Raw genomic sequence first — 16,599 nt, forward strand, 5'->3', positions numbered from 1 at the left:
CCGGAAGGACTGGTTCGGCTTCGGCTCCCGGGTCGGGTTTTTTCTACTCACCGGGTTGGAGAGCTCGCCTTCTCTCTTTCTTTTCTCGTTCCCGCATTCGGTTCGTTGGTTGATCTCTTCCTCTGTCCTCATGAACTTATACGCGAGTTTGAGGAATTCGGCCACGGTCGCGGGCTGGTTGGCCACCATGTGCCATTTGAATTCTTTGTGCGTCACCCCTCTTTTGGCCGCCGCGAGCTGCACTACGGGGTCCAACCGCAGTATTTGCAAGCATGCCTCGTTGAATCGCTTGATGTAGCCCCGAATAGACTCTCCTTCTCTTTGGACCACTCCGAAGATGCTTTCCTCTGTTCTGGGGCACCGTCGGCTGGTGACGAAGTGTGTGGTGAAGACTTGCACGAACTGGGCCCATCACTTTATCGACCCGGGGGCCAGGTTCCTGTACCAAGTGCGGGCTACCCCCCTGAGGATGGTGGCAAAGGCCACGCACATGCACGATTCGCTAGCCCGGGCGAGGTGCATTTGCGACTGAAAGGCGTCAACGTGGTCGTTGGGGTCGAAGGACCCGTCGTACTTGTCCAGAGGTGGGAGTTTGAAGTCTCTAGGTAAGGGGACCGCCAGGAGTTTCGATGCGAGGGGGGAAGGAACGGAGAGAGCCGGGGTAGCCCCTACCCTGTCCGAGCTCGTGGCTTTGCCTCTGAGTTCCGACAAGGCACGGGTGGTGGTTTGGCGACTTCGCCGGCGCCTTCGCCGTTGAGCGGGCCTTGTGCTGGCGCTGCTGGCCTCCGTGTTACCGAGCTCGATGGGCCCGGAATGCTGGTAGTCCGCCGCCAGGGCGCTGAATCAATTTTCGGTGAGCGGGAGCTCGGGCTTGGAGCGTCGGGGTGCCGACCTCGCGGGCGAGGTTCCCGACCCACCCGCGGGTTGCGAGGCGGGGATGACATTTTTCTCTCTTCGGCCTGGGGACGAGGCCTGGCTGTTGGGGTGGTTTTGGGGCCGGGAGGCCTTCGCCTGGCGGGGGCGCCCATCCTGCGGGGAGGCCTTGACCGGCCTCGGAGCGGTGTGGCGAGGTGGAAGTAGTGGTTGGTTCAGTGGCAGTTGGGGGAACTGCTGTTGGTAGTGATACTAGGAGATGTTGTGCAGCACTTGGTGCTGGAGAAGCTGGTGTTGCTGGAACTGTTGCATTTGGGCTTGCATTGCCCGCATGCACTGCATCAGGTCCTCCAATCGGTCTTGGCTAGCTGCCAGGGGGACGGCAGTTGGTTCAGTGAAAGTTGTCTCAATGGGGAGAGGAAAGGGGACGTTTGTGGTAGGAGGGTTTACGAGTGCCACTGCTTGTGGCGTGTTCAGGATGGGGATCCCATCCGCCGAAAGGGAATGGTGAACTGTCCAACGCACACTACGGGGACCTGAAGTTGCTCCCCGGTGGCATTTGTCTCCGTTCTGCGCCCGGTGTTGCTGGAGGAGGCCATGAGTGTTGGGTTTTTTGAAGAAGAAAGGGGGTATCGAAGTTTGGAGGGAGGCTTTTTGAAGCGTTTTCCCACAGATGGTGCCAATTGATGGAGCGCGATCCAGCTAGTCTTAGTTGTCCGTTGCCTTGCTTTTGAATTCGGGGTAGCAGGGAACCTGAAACGGAAGAGATGGGAAAGCTCCGGGGGGAACCCGGTGTAGAGGCTCCGAAGCTCAAGTTAGAATCCTTCAAAAGCAAGGTAATACCAGATAGCGCAAAGTTTGCATACCTCCGTTGTCGGGGGCAGGGGACTCTTATAGTCACTTCGTGTACTCGTTCTGAGGCCCTTGTCAGATCGGGTATGATTACCCTTGCGCTTGTCAACTCGGCTGTCGTCCCTTCTGCTGAGACAGAACCGTCACTGCCTAACCGTCTAACCGGAGATGGCGGCGTCAGTGGCGGTGGCGGGTGGCCGTTTAGAGTGCTGCTGCCAAACGTCAGATCCCAAGTCAGTCAGGCGAGGCACCCTCGGGCACGGACTTTCCTGGTGTCAGGCATGGTACGACTTGTTTGGCTTTGGCACCCACAAGATGATGCGAAGTGCTGAGCGAGGCGGTCTTGAGCTCGGAGGTATCCCGAACTGTTACAAGGTGGGTCAGTTCGGCGAAGTCTATCCCGAGCTGTTACAAGGTGGGTCAGTTCGGCGAAGTCTATCCCGAGCTGTTACAAGGTGGGTCAGTTCGGCGAAGTCTATCCCGAGCTGTTACAAGGTGGCAGTTCGGCGAAGTCTACCCCGAGCTGTTACAAGGTGGGTCAGTTCGGTGAAGTGTATCCCGAACTGTTACAAGGTGGCAGTTCGGCGAAGTCTATCCCGAACTGTTACAAGGTGGGTTAGTTCGGCGAAGTGTGTCCCCTTGTTCCCGCCTAGGCTTGGCCCCTTTTGCCGAGCTGTCGTTGCTGCCACGTGTCTCATAATAAAGAGGTCGGGCCAAATCTTCCTTCATCAGTAACCATTACTACAATGACATCTTCAATTAAGTTGAACTTTGTTTTCTCAAAGTCTTTCTGCTTTCGGAAATAGTAATCCTTCTTGTAATGCCCGGGTTTGCCACATACAAAGCATTTTCCTTTCTTTTATTGCTTCTTAAATTTCTGATTATTTTTCACATTCAAATTCTTTTTGACTTTTGTAGTCATTTCCTCCACCATATTTGTTTTGGAAATCTGATTTTTCTCATCATCATATTTCTTTATATTATTTTCTTCTATTTTGATTTGAACCATTACTTGGTCCAAAGTGTGTCCTTTCTCTTGTGCTTAAAACTTGTTTTGAAATCATTTTATGTATGTGGCAATTTCTCTATGAGAGAACTAACAATAAATTCATTTGATAGTATCATGCATTCCTTTGCTAGTTCCCCCACAAACACCTAAAATTCATCTATTTGGGCAGACACACCCATGTCTTCTTTCATGGTAAAATGCAGGAAATTGGCAATGGTATACTTCTTATTTCTTGCACTTTTTAGAGATATTTGTTGTCCAATGCGTTTCAAATTTCATAGGCAAAGTTGTAGGAACAATAGACATTGTACAATCCATTGGATAGGCAATTTAGGATATGTGGTTCTTGTAGAAAATTGGCAATGACATACTTCTTGTCTCCAATGCTTGTAATTGGTTCCATTGAAAAGTTTGATCTTAGAGAAATCGAGAACTATTGACAATATCATGTTCCTCATAATGGGATTAGCAGAGATAGGTTCCATAAATGTGGTTTTAAAAATAATAATAAATAAGGCAGAAAGAAACTTATGAGTGAACGCTTTCCAAACCAAACTTCGCTAGTGTTGTAGAACTATGAAGACGAGACTAAGATTTGTAGAGAAAATGAGGGCTAAGTCCTGCCACTTGGTCACTCTCTTTAAAACCGCATTTGCCCCCTACAGTGCAGCCGGGTGATTGTAAATCAGTTGCCAAGATAAAACAACCTACATGCTACTAATTGTCGTGCATTCGCTTACCAAGCGAGTGTTCTCAATCAATTGAATGGACACAAATGTGTCCTTTCAGAGAGAAATGTCTCTTCAAAATAGTGCATAAGGCACATGTTCGAAGGGATACAGAGACACAAAACGAACAGGTAGAAGAAGAACGAAAACATTTAAAAGAAACTTTGAAATTCAAAAGTCAAATCGGTTTAAATCGGTCAAAGGAAAAAAATGATCCAATGTGGCGCTCACAAACACGCATTCATGCCCTCGTCCATGCCCTAGCTAGGCGCGCGTTGTGTGAAAAGCATGGGCCCATGCGGACCAGCCCATGAACAGGCTTAGCCCGTTTGTGGCTCAGCCTGGCCTAAGACTTGGCCCGCGGACCAGCCTGGCCTGTGGCACTGCACGGGCCCATGTGGGCTCAGGCTAAAATAAAATTTTAAGATCTTCTTCACTTTTTTTTTGTCTATTTTTTAATTTATGTTAAATTTCATTACCTTTTTCAAAAATTTTAAAAAACATGGATTAGCCCAATTCATAGCCCCCGACTTGGCCCACGGACCATCCTGATCCATGGCACACCACGGGCTTGGGCCATATATTATATATAATAATTATATAATATAATATATATAATTTATTTTCAATTTTATTATATTATTGCATATATAAACAATTGCACACATCAAAACTCATACAAAATAAAATTTTAAGATCTTTTTTAATTTTTTATCTATTTTTTAATTTATAAAAACATGGCTTAGCTTAGTCCATGGTGCGGTAATATATATATTCAATTGTATACATCAAAAGTCATGTAAAATAAAATTTTAAGACTTTTTATAATTTTTTTTGTCTATTTATTTTAAATTATGTTAAAATTTTCATTTTTCAAAATTTTTAAAAAGCATGGCTTGACCCGGTTTGTGGCCTAGCTTGGCCTAAGACTTGGCCCACGGCACGGCACGGGCCCGCGCTGGCTCATGCCATATATTATATACAATAATTATATAATATATTATTTTATTTTATTATTGCATATATAAATAATTGTATACATCAAAATTCATATAAAATAAAATTTTAAGATCTTTTAAATGTTTTATCTATTTTATTATTTATGTTAGTTTTTTATTATTTTTCCAAAATTTTAAAAAACATGGATTAGCCTGGTTCGTGGCCCGACGTAACCTAAGACTTGCTTCACAGACTAGCTCGACTCGTGGCACGACACAGGCTCGAGCCGAGGGCTGCATTGTGCTGACCCCCTAAAGTATCCTAGGGGAGGGAAGCACGACACAACCCAACATGACCCAATTGTAAATAAAATGAGAGATAAAGACAATTTTTAACAAATATGAAAATGGTAGAAATTTAATGGCATCATTGTAAATAATTAGTAGTGGCACCATTATAAATAATTATATGTTTAGTATCAAGGAGGAAAAAGAGAAAGGACAAGTTATGATTTTTTTTTATTCAATGGCATCATCATAATTAATTAAATTTGTAATGGTAATGGTTAAAAGTATGAAAAGGGAAAGATTATAAGATTTCACATAGGCTATATAAAAAATATTATATTTGGCAAATGCACAACAATCTACCATACAACCTTTTGCTTTTAGGTTATATATATAGATATATAGATATTCTTTCTTAGCTAGAAGTTTGAACTAAGTCATGCTCAAATTGCTCTATCATGGTTCTAAAAGTTTAAATGGCTTTGGTGTATGCGCTCCAACGATCTTTAGTTAAGGTCTAATGCTTTTGACGTGGCCAGAGTGAGATAAAAAACGACTATTCCTACTAGTGTAAGAGGAGTCCGGATCTAGTTCCACACAAGGTCCTAACAACCGGTCCCAACAGTCTTTGCAGCCCCTGTATTGGGAACATCTTCCTTGTCTTTCATGGTGAAAAGTTTTCAATATACAGTTGCAATAGATGTTTTTCAATATACAGTTGCAATAGATGTTGGAACCAATCTTGGGGATCAGATCTGGACTCCACACGAGTTTGTTGGGACTTTGTGTTGGGACTAGATCCGAACTTGTGTGACAGTTGCCCAGGCCCCAGGGTGACAGCTATCAAAATGTTTTCAGAAATGTGAATTCTAAAAGGTTTAACAGTTTGGCTTTGTCTCAACATATTGACTAATCACGCAATTTTTTCTTACATTTTTCTCTAGTCAAGCACTTATTTATATCAAGAAGGGGTGGCCACAAATCGAGTTTTTCACAAGTTATTCGTTCGAACCCAATTTATAAACTCGTTTATTAATTGAGTCAAGCCGAAGAAACGCTGATGAATAAAAGGGGTGTCCAATTGTGAGGCAAGAACGCTGATGAATAAAAAAAAATCTCTTACAAAATAAAATTTCGGTATCAATAAATACTTACCCTTTACCGAAGAAACACATTAAAATAAAAAATTTTATTTGTTAGTATGAAAATTGGTTGTATCCATAATTTGTGTTGCTATTATGCCCCTCAAAATAAAAAACAAATTACTGTTGTTATTGCAAGGTTTAAAGTATTGAAAATGCTATGTGTATTGGAAAGGCAAATTTAAAATATGTATCGGGATATGCCTTGGATACATATGGATACAGACGAAAAATTAAGATAGGCATAGAAATGCTATAAATACTCCAATAAATCATAAATAAACATTAATATCATTAAATATTAAACATAAATAGGCTATTTAGGCAAAAAAAAATAACATATTTTAGTGGGTTTTATGAAAAAAACATATTATAATCAATATACGGGAACAAAAACATACTATTTAATAAAGTACTTAATTCAGTTCCAATGTGTTTGCTTGTTTTATTCTAAAAATTAAATTAAAATTAAGAAAAGTAAATATGTAATAGCAAAATTGAATGGATTTATGGACATGATAGATCGAGTAATTATTTTGCATGTTTCATTCTAATTTTCTAAAAACTAAAAAATTATTTATTTTTATTCAAATAATTATTTTGGATGTTTTATTCTGAAAATTAAATTAAAATTAGAAAAGTAAATATGTAACAGAAAAATAGAATGGATTTATGGACATAATAGATCAAGTAGTTATTTTGTATGTTTTATTCTAATTTTCTAAAAACTGAATAATTATTTATTTTTATTCAAATAAATTCTGAAAATTAAATTAAAAATAAGAAAAGTAAATATGTAATAGAAAAAGAGAATGGATTTATGGACATAATAGGTCAAGCAATTATTTTGCATGTGTCATTCTAATTTTCTAAAAACTGAACAATTATTTATTTTTATTCAAATAATTATTTTGGATGTTTTATTCTAAATATTAAATTAAAATTAAGAAACTTAAATATGTAACAGAAAAATTGAATGGATTTATGAACATAATAGATCAAGTAATTAATTTTATTTTTTCATTCTAATTTTCTAAAATCTGAATAATTATTTATTTTTATTCAAATAATTATTTTTATATTTTATTCGTAAAATAAATTAAAATTAAGAAAAGTAAATATGGAACAGAAAAATTGAATGGATTTATGGACATAATAGATCAAGTAATTATTTTGCATGTTTCATTCAAATTTTCTAAAAACTGAATAATTATTTATTTTTATTCAAATAATTATTTTTCTTGTTTTATTCTAAAAATTAAATTAAAATTAGAAAAATTAAATATGTAACAGAAAAATTGAATGGATTTATGGATATAATATATAAAATAAATATTTTGCATGTTTCATTCTAATTTTCTAAAAACTAAATAATTATTTATTTTTATTCAAATAATTATTTTTCATGTTTTATTCTAAAATTAAAATTAAAATTAAGTAAATATGTAACAGAAAAATTGAACGGATTTGATCTATGCAGATGGTAAATCATCCACAGATCTACAACATACTCAGCCTATAGGGTTAAATTACATAAAATTCAAGAAATTATAAATATTTTTTATTCAAAAAATTAAAAAAATATATAAAAAATCAATCATTTATAAAAAAAAAATCAATTGATCTATGGACGTGGTTTATCATCCATAGGTCTACAACATAATTAGCCTATAGGGTTAATTCACATAAAATTAAAGAAATTATATATATTTTTTATTCCAAAAATTAAAAAATAAAAAAATCAATTATTTAGAAAAAATTCAATTGATTTGTGGACATGGTAGATCATCCATAGATCTACAACATAATCAGCCTATAGGGTTAATTAACATAAAATTAAAGAAATTATATAATTTTTTATTCCAAAAATTAAAAAAAAATCAATTATTTAGAAAAAAATTCTATTGATCTATGGACATGGACGGTCATCCATAGATCTACAACATAGTTCCTAGTGGTAGATCACAAGAAAAAACCTAAAAATTTCATTTTTTTCAGATTTTTCATTATTCTGGAATTTCTTCAAATATTCACAAAGATTTACATATAGCAACAAAATAAGTGGAATTTTTTGCACAAGAATAGCAGATCAACATACATAAAGATGTTTTCAGGCATCCAAACTAAAACAAAAAAAAAGACAAAAACATTGGCTGAAAATGTAAAATATTTTGAAAAAACATACCTATTTTCGCTACTTTTTAAACATACCCTCTAAGAATGTGAAGATTTTGGAGGTTTAGGGAAGAAAGAGGGCTTCTGAAATGGGTTTAGAAGTCCTCTTTTGAAGGCTATTTTATTCATATTTCTGCAACAATGAATTCATAGTGTATCGGCCGATACACTACCATATCGGTAGCGTATCAGCCGAAACATAACGAAACGGGCCGATACCAGCCCAATACGAACTCAATAATATTTCAGCACGACGAAAAGAGTCGGTACCTTTGATTTAGGACCATCTCTCGTGCTAGTAAGTTGAAAAACTGATATGTATCGACCGATACGGGCCGATACGTGATGAAATTTTAAACCTTGTGTTATTGCATTTGGATAAGGAATTTGTGCTTTCAAAGCCCTAAAGCACAAAACCCCAAATTTCAAAACTTAAAAGTACTTTGGATTAGTATTATGTTTCCAAAAGCAACTCTTACCAAACTCTCAAATCACTCTTTTGGCTCATTTTTGTTTCCCACATCCTAAAGATCAAAGCAGAAACTTTTATAAATAAAGCATTTTAGGGGGCGTTCTTTCATAGTTGTGTTTATAATTCATTTGGTTTACAAACACAATCAGCATTTTAGAAGTCATTTTCATTTTGTTGTTGGTTCTACCGTTCTAGAAGAAATAAATCATGATTCGAGCCAACAAAATCCCCATTTCTTTAACACTATGAGATATATATGGCTTTTTAAACACAGCCACATGATTCAAAAAGAAGGCTGATATGGCAAAATGATTATAAATGATTCTATGTAATTGGATACAACTACGGGTGGCCTCCTGTTGGATGCCCACCTCATCCAACCTCTGGGCTAGGTTGTCTAGCCTGTCAATGACCAACTTGAACTGGTCCATTGTGACTAGGTTCTGAGCACTTTGAGTTTAGTCTTGCTTATCGGCCATGTAAAAATCTTGATTAATTAAGTAAAGTTGTTTCTTAAAGGGAAGTCTTGAAAACATTCCCACAGATGACGCCGATTGTTGTTGCCAAATATGAGGCCAAGAGTAACAAGGGAATTTTGCTGATGTTTGATGCCGACAGATCCGACCTATGAACAAGAGAAGAGTATACGTCAAAGGCCCAATGTGTTACCCTAGGACGGTCAAGTTAGCCGAATGCTTAAGAGGGGTCAGACCAAGCTAGAGACAAGGGCTTAGAGCTTAATCCTTATTAGACAAAAGTGATTCTCTTGAGATTCTAAATGCAAATCAGTTAGTGTCTTTACCTTGAAATGAACACCCCTTTTTATAGCTGACGTTGCCTTATAATGGTTGTAAGCGGTTGATGATGTGCGACCAGGATTCGATTTGATCGATGCCATGTGGTGCAATCGGAGGCCCACCAAATATCCCTACATTATTAAGTATTAGCCCAAACCATATATTTGACTATAGTCAATTTAAAGTCAACCCTAACAATTGAACGGTCAACGAGATCAATAGGTTCCAAAACTTAAACCTCCTCCGATGGCCAAAAGGATAACGTCTAACATGTTTCAGGCGGTTCCAAGGAGGCCCAAGAAAAATTACAGGGCAAGGCATGGCATCATTTTAATTTGTTGTAACATCATCAACCATTAATTACATTTCATACACAAACACCTCCAATTTTTATTTGTGATTGTTCAAGTAATGTTTCCCACTGATTGGGTGATCAAGCACAGGCTGCAGTGCTGCACAGCTCACAAACTAAAACTTGATAGAATCTCTCAGTGTTACAGTTACACTGAAGGCCATATTCCAATTTCAGAAAACCCATCTTCTGTAGCACAAGCCCTAAACATGCCTGCAGTATTGAACTGCATGGTGACTTCCCCCGTGGCAGAGACGGCAACTAAGCCAGCATCGCCTTTTGGAACACATTCCTCTATGACGTAAGCTGCTGCTTCCTTGAGAGAAAGATCCTTGTACTCCATTAGCGCAGCTACATCCCGAGCCACAGTTGCACGAATTATTGACTCACCTTTTCCTGTAGCAGAGACCGCACAGAACCGATTGGCATAAGTTCCAGCACCTATGACGGGGGTGTCTCCAATCCTTCCCACCATCTTGTTCACTAAACCCCCTGTGGAAGTTGCAGAGGCCAAGTTTCCTTGGTCATCAACAGCCACACATCCAACCGTTCCAATTTGGCTATCCCCATTGGCAATGTGTGTTTCATTTTGTAGGTCTTTCTGGATGGGCTGCGTGTAATCTATCTGCAAGGCATGAACGAATTGATAAATCACTTTAGCACTGCAGTTGAAGAGACATGGTAATTCGAGTGCTTTTATTTCTTTACGATCTGAGCTTTTGGATGTATCATCTTAAGAAAAAACATGAATTTATTAGATATGGATCTGTAAGAGTGATATTTGCCTGAGAACAAGTGGTGCAAAGCAAACACTTGGCACAAAACGCATTGATATATGCATCCTTCTATCAATTTAAAAAAGATTGTTTGCATTTCAACTACCCATTTTTCAAATTCCCTGTCTAGGCCTGGCTATAAGAAACAACAAAACTTAAAGTAGTAATTCTGAATATCTACTTAGGCTCACACTTCAGGTTCACTAGACTGGTATAAAAGAAACCAAGAACAGGTGAAGCAAGCTGGATCATCACAAACTAGCTTCATATAAAAAGGTCATCATCAGCTATATGGTCACAAGCTACATATCAGGAAAAAAAAATTGTAAAAGAAACAAAGAACAGGTAAAGCAAGCTGGGATCATCACAAACTTCAAGCAAGCTGGTCATCACCAGCTATATGGTCACAAGCTATATGTCGGGAAAAAATTGCAAGTATGGTCAATTATGGCATTTAAAATGTAATGAAAACCGTTTTCTTCTCAGCTATGTCAGAACTCGGAAAGAAGGCAGGGGGCATACCTGAACCCTGTTGGCTTCTTTTGCTTGTTTTAGCCTTTCTATATTTTCTGGGGTAATGAAATGGCTTGCATCTACAGTTTCAACACCCTGTACATATAAAACAATAATAGAGAGTCAAGCACACAAATTTATAGAAACTGCATTTTTTGGCTGAAAATAAGAAAGAAAAACAAATGGCAAATGACAAGAGGAAATTTTGGATTAACATTAGGCCCCGTTCGCTTTTTGGTAAGTTATTTACCCGGCTAAGTGTTTCCCAGGAAAGACTTACCCGGCTAAGTGATACCAGGAAAATAAACTTTCCCTAGTCCCCACATAAATCTGAAAAAAGAACATGGGATTCTTGGTCAATGGGAATCAAAATCCCATTGACGAAATTTCCCCCTCTCAAAATCCAGAAAAAAGAATGCCCCCTTAGAATAAAACAAGACTTTATTTCTCCAGAATACCCATGGATGCCTCATTCACATTTATGTGTGACATAAAAAATGTGCTTACTAAGATCATTGATATTGTTCCTTATGTAACTTGTAGAACTAGAAGTGGGAGCAGAAGCTGAAAAAAAATACTGGTACCTGGGAAGCCCTCACACTCGAAATAAGTAGGGAAGCAAGATGACAGCTAAGAAAGGCATCCATATGATTACAATTTACAAAATAAACATTTAAAAAAGGATAAACTTTACTAACTTGTTCCCTTGCAAATGCCTCTGCGCCTTCAAACGCCAGATAAATATGAGGGGTTTTCTCCATAACAAGTCGGGCAAGAGATATAGCATTGACAACGGTGGAAAGACCAGAAACTGCCCCACAGTTCTTTGTATTACCATCCATGATGCAAGCTTCCATTTCTACTGTGCCTTGGGTAGTCAATATAGATCCCTTACCCGCATTAAAGTAAGGGCTATTTTCAAGCTCTCGAACCTGTGGACAGAAGACTCACATAGAAAATTTGTTAAGACCCTTCCTTTTTACACCGTCAGCAGTAGGGACTTCACTTTAATCAAACCAAGATATGAATTAACAACTAGTCCGAGTAGAGATAAAAGCCAAAGCCCATGAACACCAGAAGTCTTTAAGGAGCTAGAAGTTCTTATCTGAGGAAAATCATGCAAGTTTCCATGTAAACTAGCATGAAAATAAGCATAAAGTATTTATTTGATTGACTTTTGTTCCCAAAGGAATATGAAAATGAAAACGGGCACATATTACTGTAATGCCTCCATGGGTTGACTTGGTCTTGAACACTCGGTTCAAGTATGAAAATACCAAAATGAGCAGACATCTTCTATAATAAATTTATAAGCATTTAACTGGTAAATATAGCAATAAATAAAAACAAAGTCATCCAGCACTATGAAATATAAACAACCTAATATAGCTCCTCCAAAGGGCAAATGTTAAAAGGAGAAAACGGGGATTTCATGTATCTGCCAGTATATAGGAAGAACCAGCAACAAACTCAATCAAGGCACACAAAGATAATATCGATAATGCAGGTTCTAAGCAGTCACTAAGCAAAACCTACAAAAAGCAAATAAATCATATTAAAAAACCATTTACAGAACATATATCTTTGCAGAATGAGGCAACAATGAGAAACTCACCCCTTCTGATCACTGCACGTAGTGGCTCCGATCGAGCACAGTGACAAGTTCTATAGTGGTAAGTCGATTTAAATCAATAAAAAAAAGTACAGGAGACGAAAAATATCATATAAAGTTATGAACCAACACCAGCTACGGAAAAGGCCGAGAACGATAAAGAGGGAAAACAAATCGAGACTGATAAAAGAATGGTACTAGTTTTTATTATAAATGAGCGAAACACAATAAGGAAGAAAAAAATCAAACACAAAGGGGGTAGCCCATAGAAGTCTGATATATAATTCGATATACAGGGGATAGATGAAGAATCGCGTTCGCTCGAGAAAATAACTAGATTATAAAGAAAGTCTCAACCATCAAAGAATATCTGTTCCAGAGAAACAAAGGTTCAATCCGCAGACCCAAACAGCACAATATGTCAACATAGAAACCGAAAGAAGAATTTTAGTGATTCCAAAAACTAGAGAGTTGCAAAATAATAAGTAGACATTTAAGTGGGCAAAACTTCCGAATAGCAAAGAAAAATGGGTATGAGATTGCAGAAGAAAAATGGGACGAAGTGGGTTACCACTAGTTCAACAACATCCAATGGTAGTTGTTTAGCCTTGAGAGCTGCGACGCCTAGTTGGAGACAATGGCGAAGAGCAGCTTCGCGTGGCTCTCTGCGCTCGGGTGGCAGCGAGAGCGGGATGTCTCCGGCACCACCATGTAGAGCAATTGCCCACCCCATCTGTGTGTGTGTGTGTGTTTGGACTTTGGATTAGTTTAGTAGTGTGCGAGCATCCCCATTTAAGCAACGCGGAAATGCTTATTGAGGGAGTTTTGCGTAATTTTACGAAGCTTTAGAAGCATACATGTTAGATGGTTAATGATAAAAATAGACATAAATTTTGTTGCATGTGACTGGATCTGTGTGAGCCGTCCTCTTCCACTCCAGTCTTGAATAAGATTCCTTGAGCAACACAGTTGATGATGATGATGATAATGACGGAGCAAGACAACCAATCTTTTTATAGCACCATAAGGTTTTGGAATGGATTCTTGTTTTGATGATGATACGGGAAGCCAGGTAGGAAGGCATTAATCAGGTATTATTTATCTGGGTCATTGTCTGGTCTGGTGATAGGATGCTTGGTTAATGCCATTTGTTATTGGGATTTCAAACCTTTATATTGTTCTCATGTGGGAGTATGAGACCATCAGACTACTATTTTACAAGAAATGTGGTGGATTCTCATTGAAGCACAAGGATAAGGATAGACGTGAGACTAGAAGATCCCATCTCCATTTTTTTCTGTTCCGAAAGTAGACAACCACCTCACAGTCTCACACCCACCATTTTTTATGATTGTATCTCAAGTTGGTAAGCCTAAAGGTGGCCTTTACATCTCTGGAGAGTGGAAACAACCAAAATTATGGTCATTCATTCACGGGATCAAACCCGTTCTGGCATGGCCAATGGGCCTTATGTCTACTCTGCTTTGTCCCCTAAGCTTGTGTTTGGTTGCACTGTAAATCCATTTGAAGTAATGCAAAATTACGATAGTATAAATGATTTAGGTGCAAATTATAATTTATTTTTATTTGAAGGTTTATTTTATTTTGTTTTATTGTAATATAAATGAAGTAAAATAAGACTTGAAGTACAATAAAGCAAAATACAAAACAAAATTAAACCAGAATTTACATTCCTATATTGTACTAGTGCAAATAAAATTACACAGCAACCAAACACAGTCTAAGGATCACTTATTCCCCACACATGTGTTCTAGCGAATGGGCTACACAATGGATGCATAGCTACCCTCCTTCAAACCCCAATACCAGTTTTTTAAATTATAACCCATTCAGTTGCACCGATCATTTGGTCACAATTCGGTTTCGGATCAACATCTAATCCAGTTGCAAAAATCCATTGACCTCGTCAATAACCTATCAACCCCATATCATTGAACCATGATTTTCAAAACCGGATCAGATCGGATGGTCGGACTGGAAAAACTAGGAACCGGTCATTTTTTCCCCAAAACCGTTGATTTTGGTTAGCAAACCACTGAACCGGTCGGTTAATTGTTCGAATGATCGAACTGTTCAAACCGGTAACCAAACCCTTGACTGGTTCGGTTTTTAAAAAACATGCATTGAACTGTTAACCTATCTGAGTTGACTTGTTCAATGACAACAGCTTGGCCCATTGATCCGGAGGGAAATACGGTTCAATCTCTAGACCAGATTATTTATCAAAAAAAATACTTTAGACCAGATTTTCTTCTAAAACAACATAAACAAATGCAGGATACAATCCCAATTCCCCTCTAACAACCAACATGAGAACTTACCATTGCCATGAGGCCTACTTTAAACCATATAGGGATTTGTGAAGCTTGCATACTTGGTTCTCCCCATGTTTGGCAAGACTCGTGGAATTTGCATGTAAAATTATTTGTGAAGATCGCGATGTAAGAATGCATTATGGACATCAAGTTGGTCAACCAGCCAATTGTTGATTGCAGCAACTACAAGGAGACAACACACAGTACTCATCTTGGCAATGGGATCAAACGTCTCATGATAATCAATGCCTTCGAATTGTGTGAAGCCTTTGGCGACAAGTTAGGCCTTGTACTAATCAAGTGAACCATCAGAATTGTACTTTATTTTGAAGACCCATTTGCATCCAATGGGTCATTTACCAGGAGGTAGGTCCACAATGGACCAAGTGTGATTAGCCTCAAGGGCCTGAATTGCTTTGGCCATAGTGTCACACCAATGTGGGTCCTTAACAGCTAAAGTGAACGAGGTGGGTTCAGGATGCGTGTTAATGGACATAGCGAAGGCAAAATGGCGTGGACTTAAGTGTTTGTAAGAGAGGTAATCAGAAATTGGATACAATTTACTTGATGAAGTGGTGAGTTGGCCTTGGTCTCGAACATGACAGCAATAGTCATCAAGGTAAAGTGGAGGCTGACAGGTCCGAGAAGGAGACAATGGTGCAGCCGAAATGGATGTATCATGGGAATGTGTTGGCGTGGATGAGAGAGGGACAAGAGATGTTGATGGTGGCAACTAGTTAATTGGAACACCCATGGAGCGAGGGGACTCAACAATGGGTTGAGGCAAGACACATGGGAAGATGTCTTCATGGAAAACCACATCACGGCTTACAAAGATGGAATGGGTGGATAGGTCATACACCTTGTATGCCTTTTGACCATGTGGGTATCAAATGAAAATGCACCGACGAACCCGAGGACCAAACTTGTTATGGGAGAGATGCCTTGTGGATGCATAGAAAAGGCAACCAAAAACACGAAGGTGATGAATAAGAGGTGATTTGTGAAATTACATTTCATGGGGTGTGCGAACTTGAAGCAATGAGAAAGGTGTGTGGTTGATTAAGTATGTAGCAGATGCATTCGCCCTAGAAAGCAAGGGGAAGGCTAGATTGGAAATGGAGGGCACGTTGCCACGTTAAGTAAGTGATGATGCTTCCGCTAGACTATGCTGTTTTGTTGGGAGCTAGAGAGTAGAGATGCAACTATGGTGATGGAGAATGCCATTTGTAGATAGGAAAGACCGCATGGGATGTGAAAAAAAAATCTTTACCATTATCAGTGCTAAAATTTTAATGGAGAGATTAAATTGGGTCGTTACATAGGAATGAAAACATTGTAAAGTGCGCAAAGTTTTTTATTTAAATTGCATAAAAAAGACCCATGTGCATCTAGTAAAATCATCAACAATGGAAAGGAAATATTTTGCTCTAGAAATGGAGAGCACGAATTACAAACCCCATATATCACAATGGATTATAGAAAAGGGTGAATCAATAGTAATAGAACTCTTCACAAATGGTTGATGTGTTTGCTTAGCAAGGGACAAACATCACAATGTAAAGATGAACAAGAAGCAGAATTAACATCAAGAAAGCTAAACGTAAATGTATTCAAGGGCCCAGTGTCATAAGTCAAAACAGGATTGGGTAGAAGTGAGTGATGCTGGTGGTGTGTCACCAAAAATATAATAGATTCCGTCATGCTCTTTAAGTAGTCCAATCACCATCTTCGTC

At 38.6% G+C, this 16,599-nt stretch overlaps 1 protein-coding gene across 1 annotated transcript; it reads right to left on the reverse strand.

Moving 5' to 3' along the window:
* Positions 1–9,639: 9,639 nt before the first annotated feature.
* Positions 9,640–13,776, reverse strand: ASPGA1 (N-terminal nucleophile aminohydrolases (Ntn hydrolases) superfamily protein). Its single transcript, XM_088984349.1, has 4 exons — positions 13,099–13,776; positions 11,614–11,847; positions 10,925–11,011; positions 9,640–10,251 (listed from the first exon to the last, which is right to left on the reverse strand). Exons 1-4 carry the CDS (start codon positions 13,258–13,260, stop codon positions 9,775–9,777), a joined length of 960 nt encoding a protein of 319 aa, XP_088840475.1. The 5' UTR covers positions 13,261–13,776; the 3' UTR covers positions 9,640–9,774.
* Between the last annotated feature and the right edge of the window lie 2,823 nt (positions 13,777–16,599).

This window comes from Nelumbo lutea, chromosome 4, assembly GCF_056320005.1.
Source record: "Nelumbo lutea isolate HS-2025 chromosome 4, American lotus-T2T, whole genome shotgun sequence".
Classification (NCBI taxonomy): domain Eukaryota; kingdom Viridiplantae; phylum Streptophyta; class Magnoliopsida; order Proteales; family Nelumbonaceae; genus Nelumbo; species Nelumbo lutea.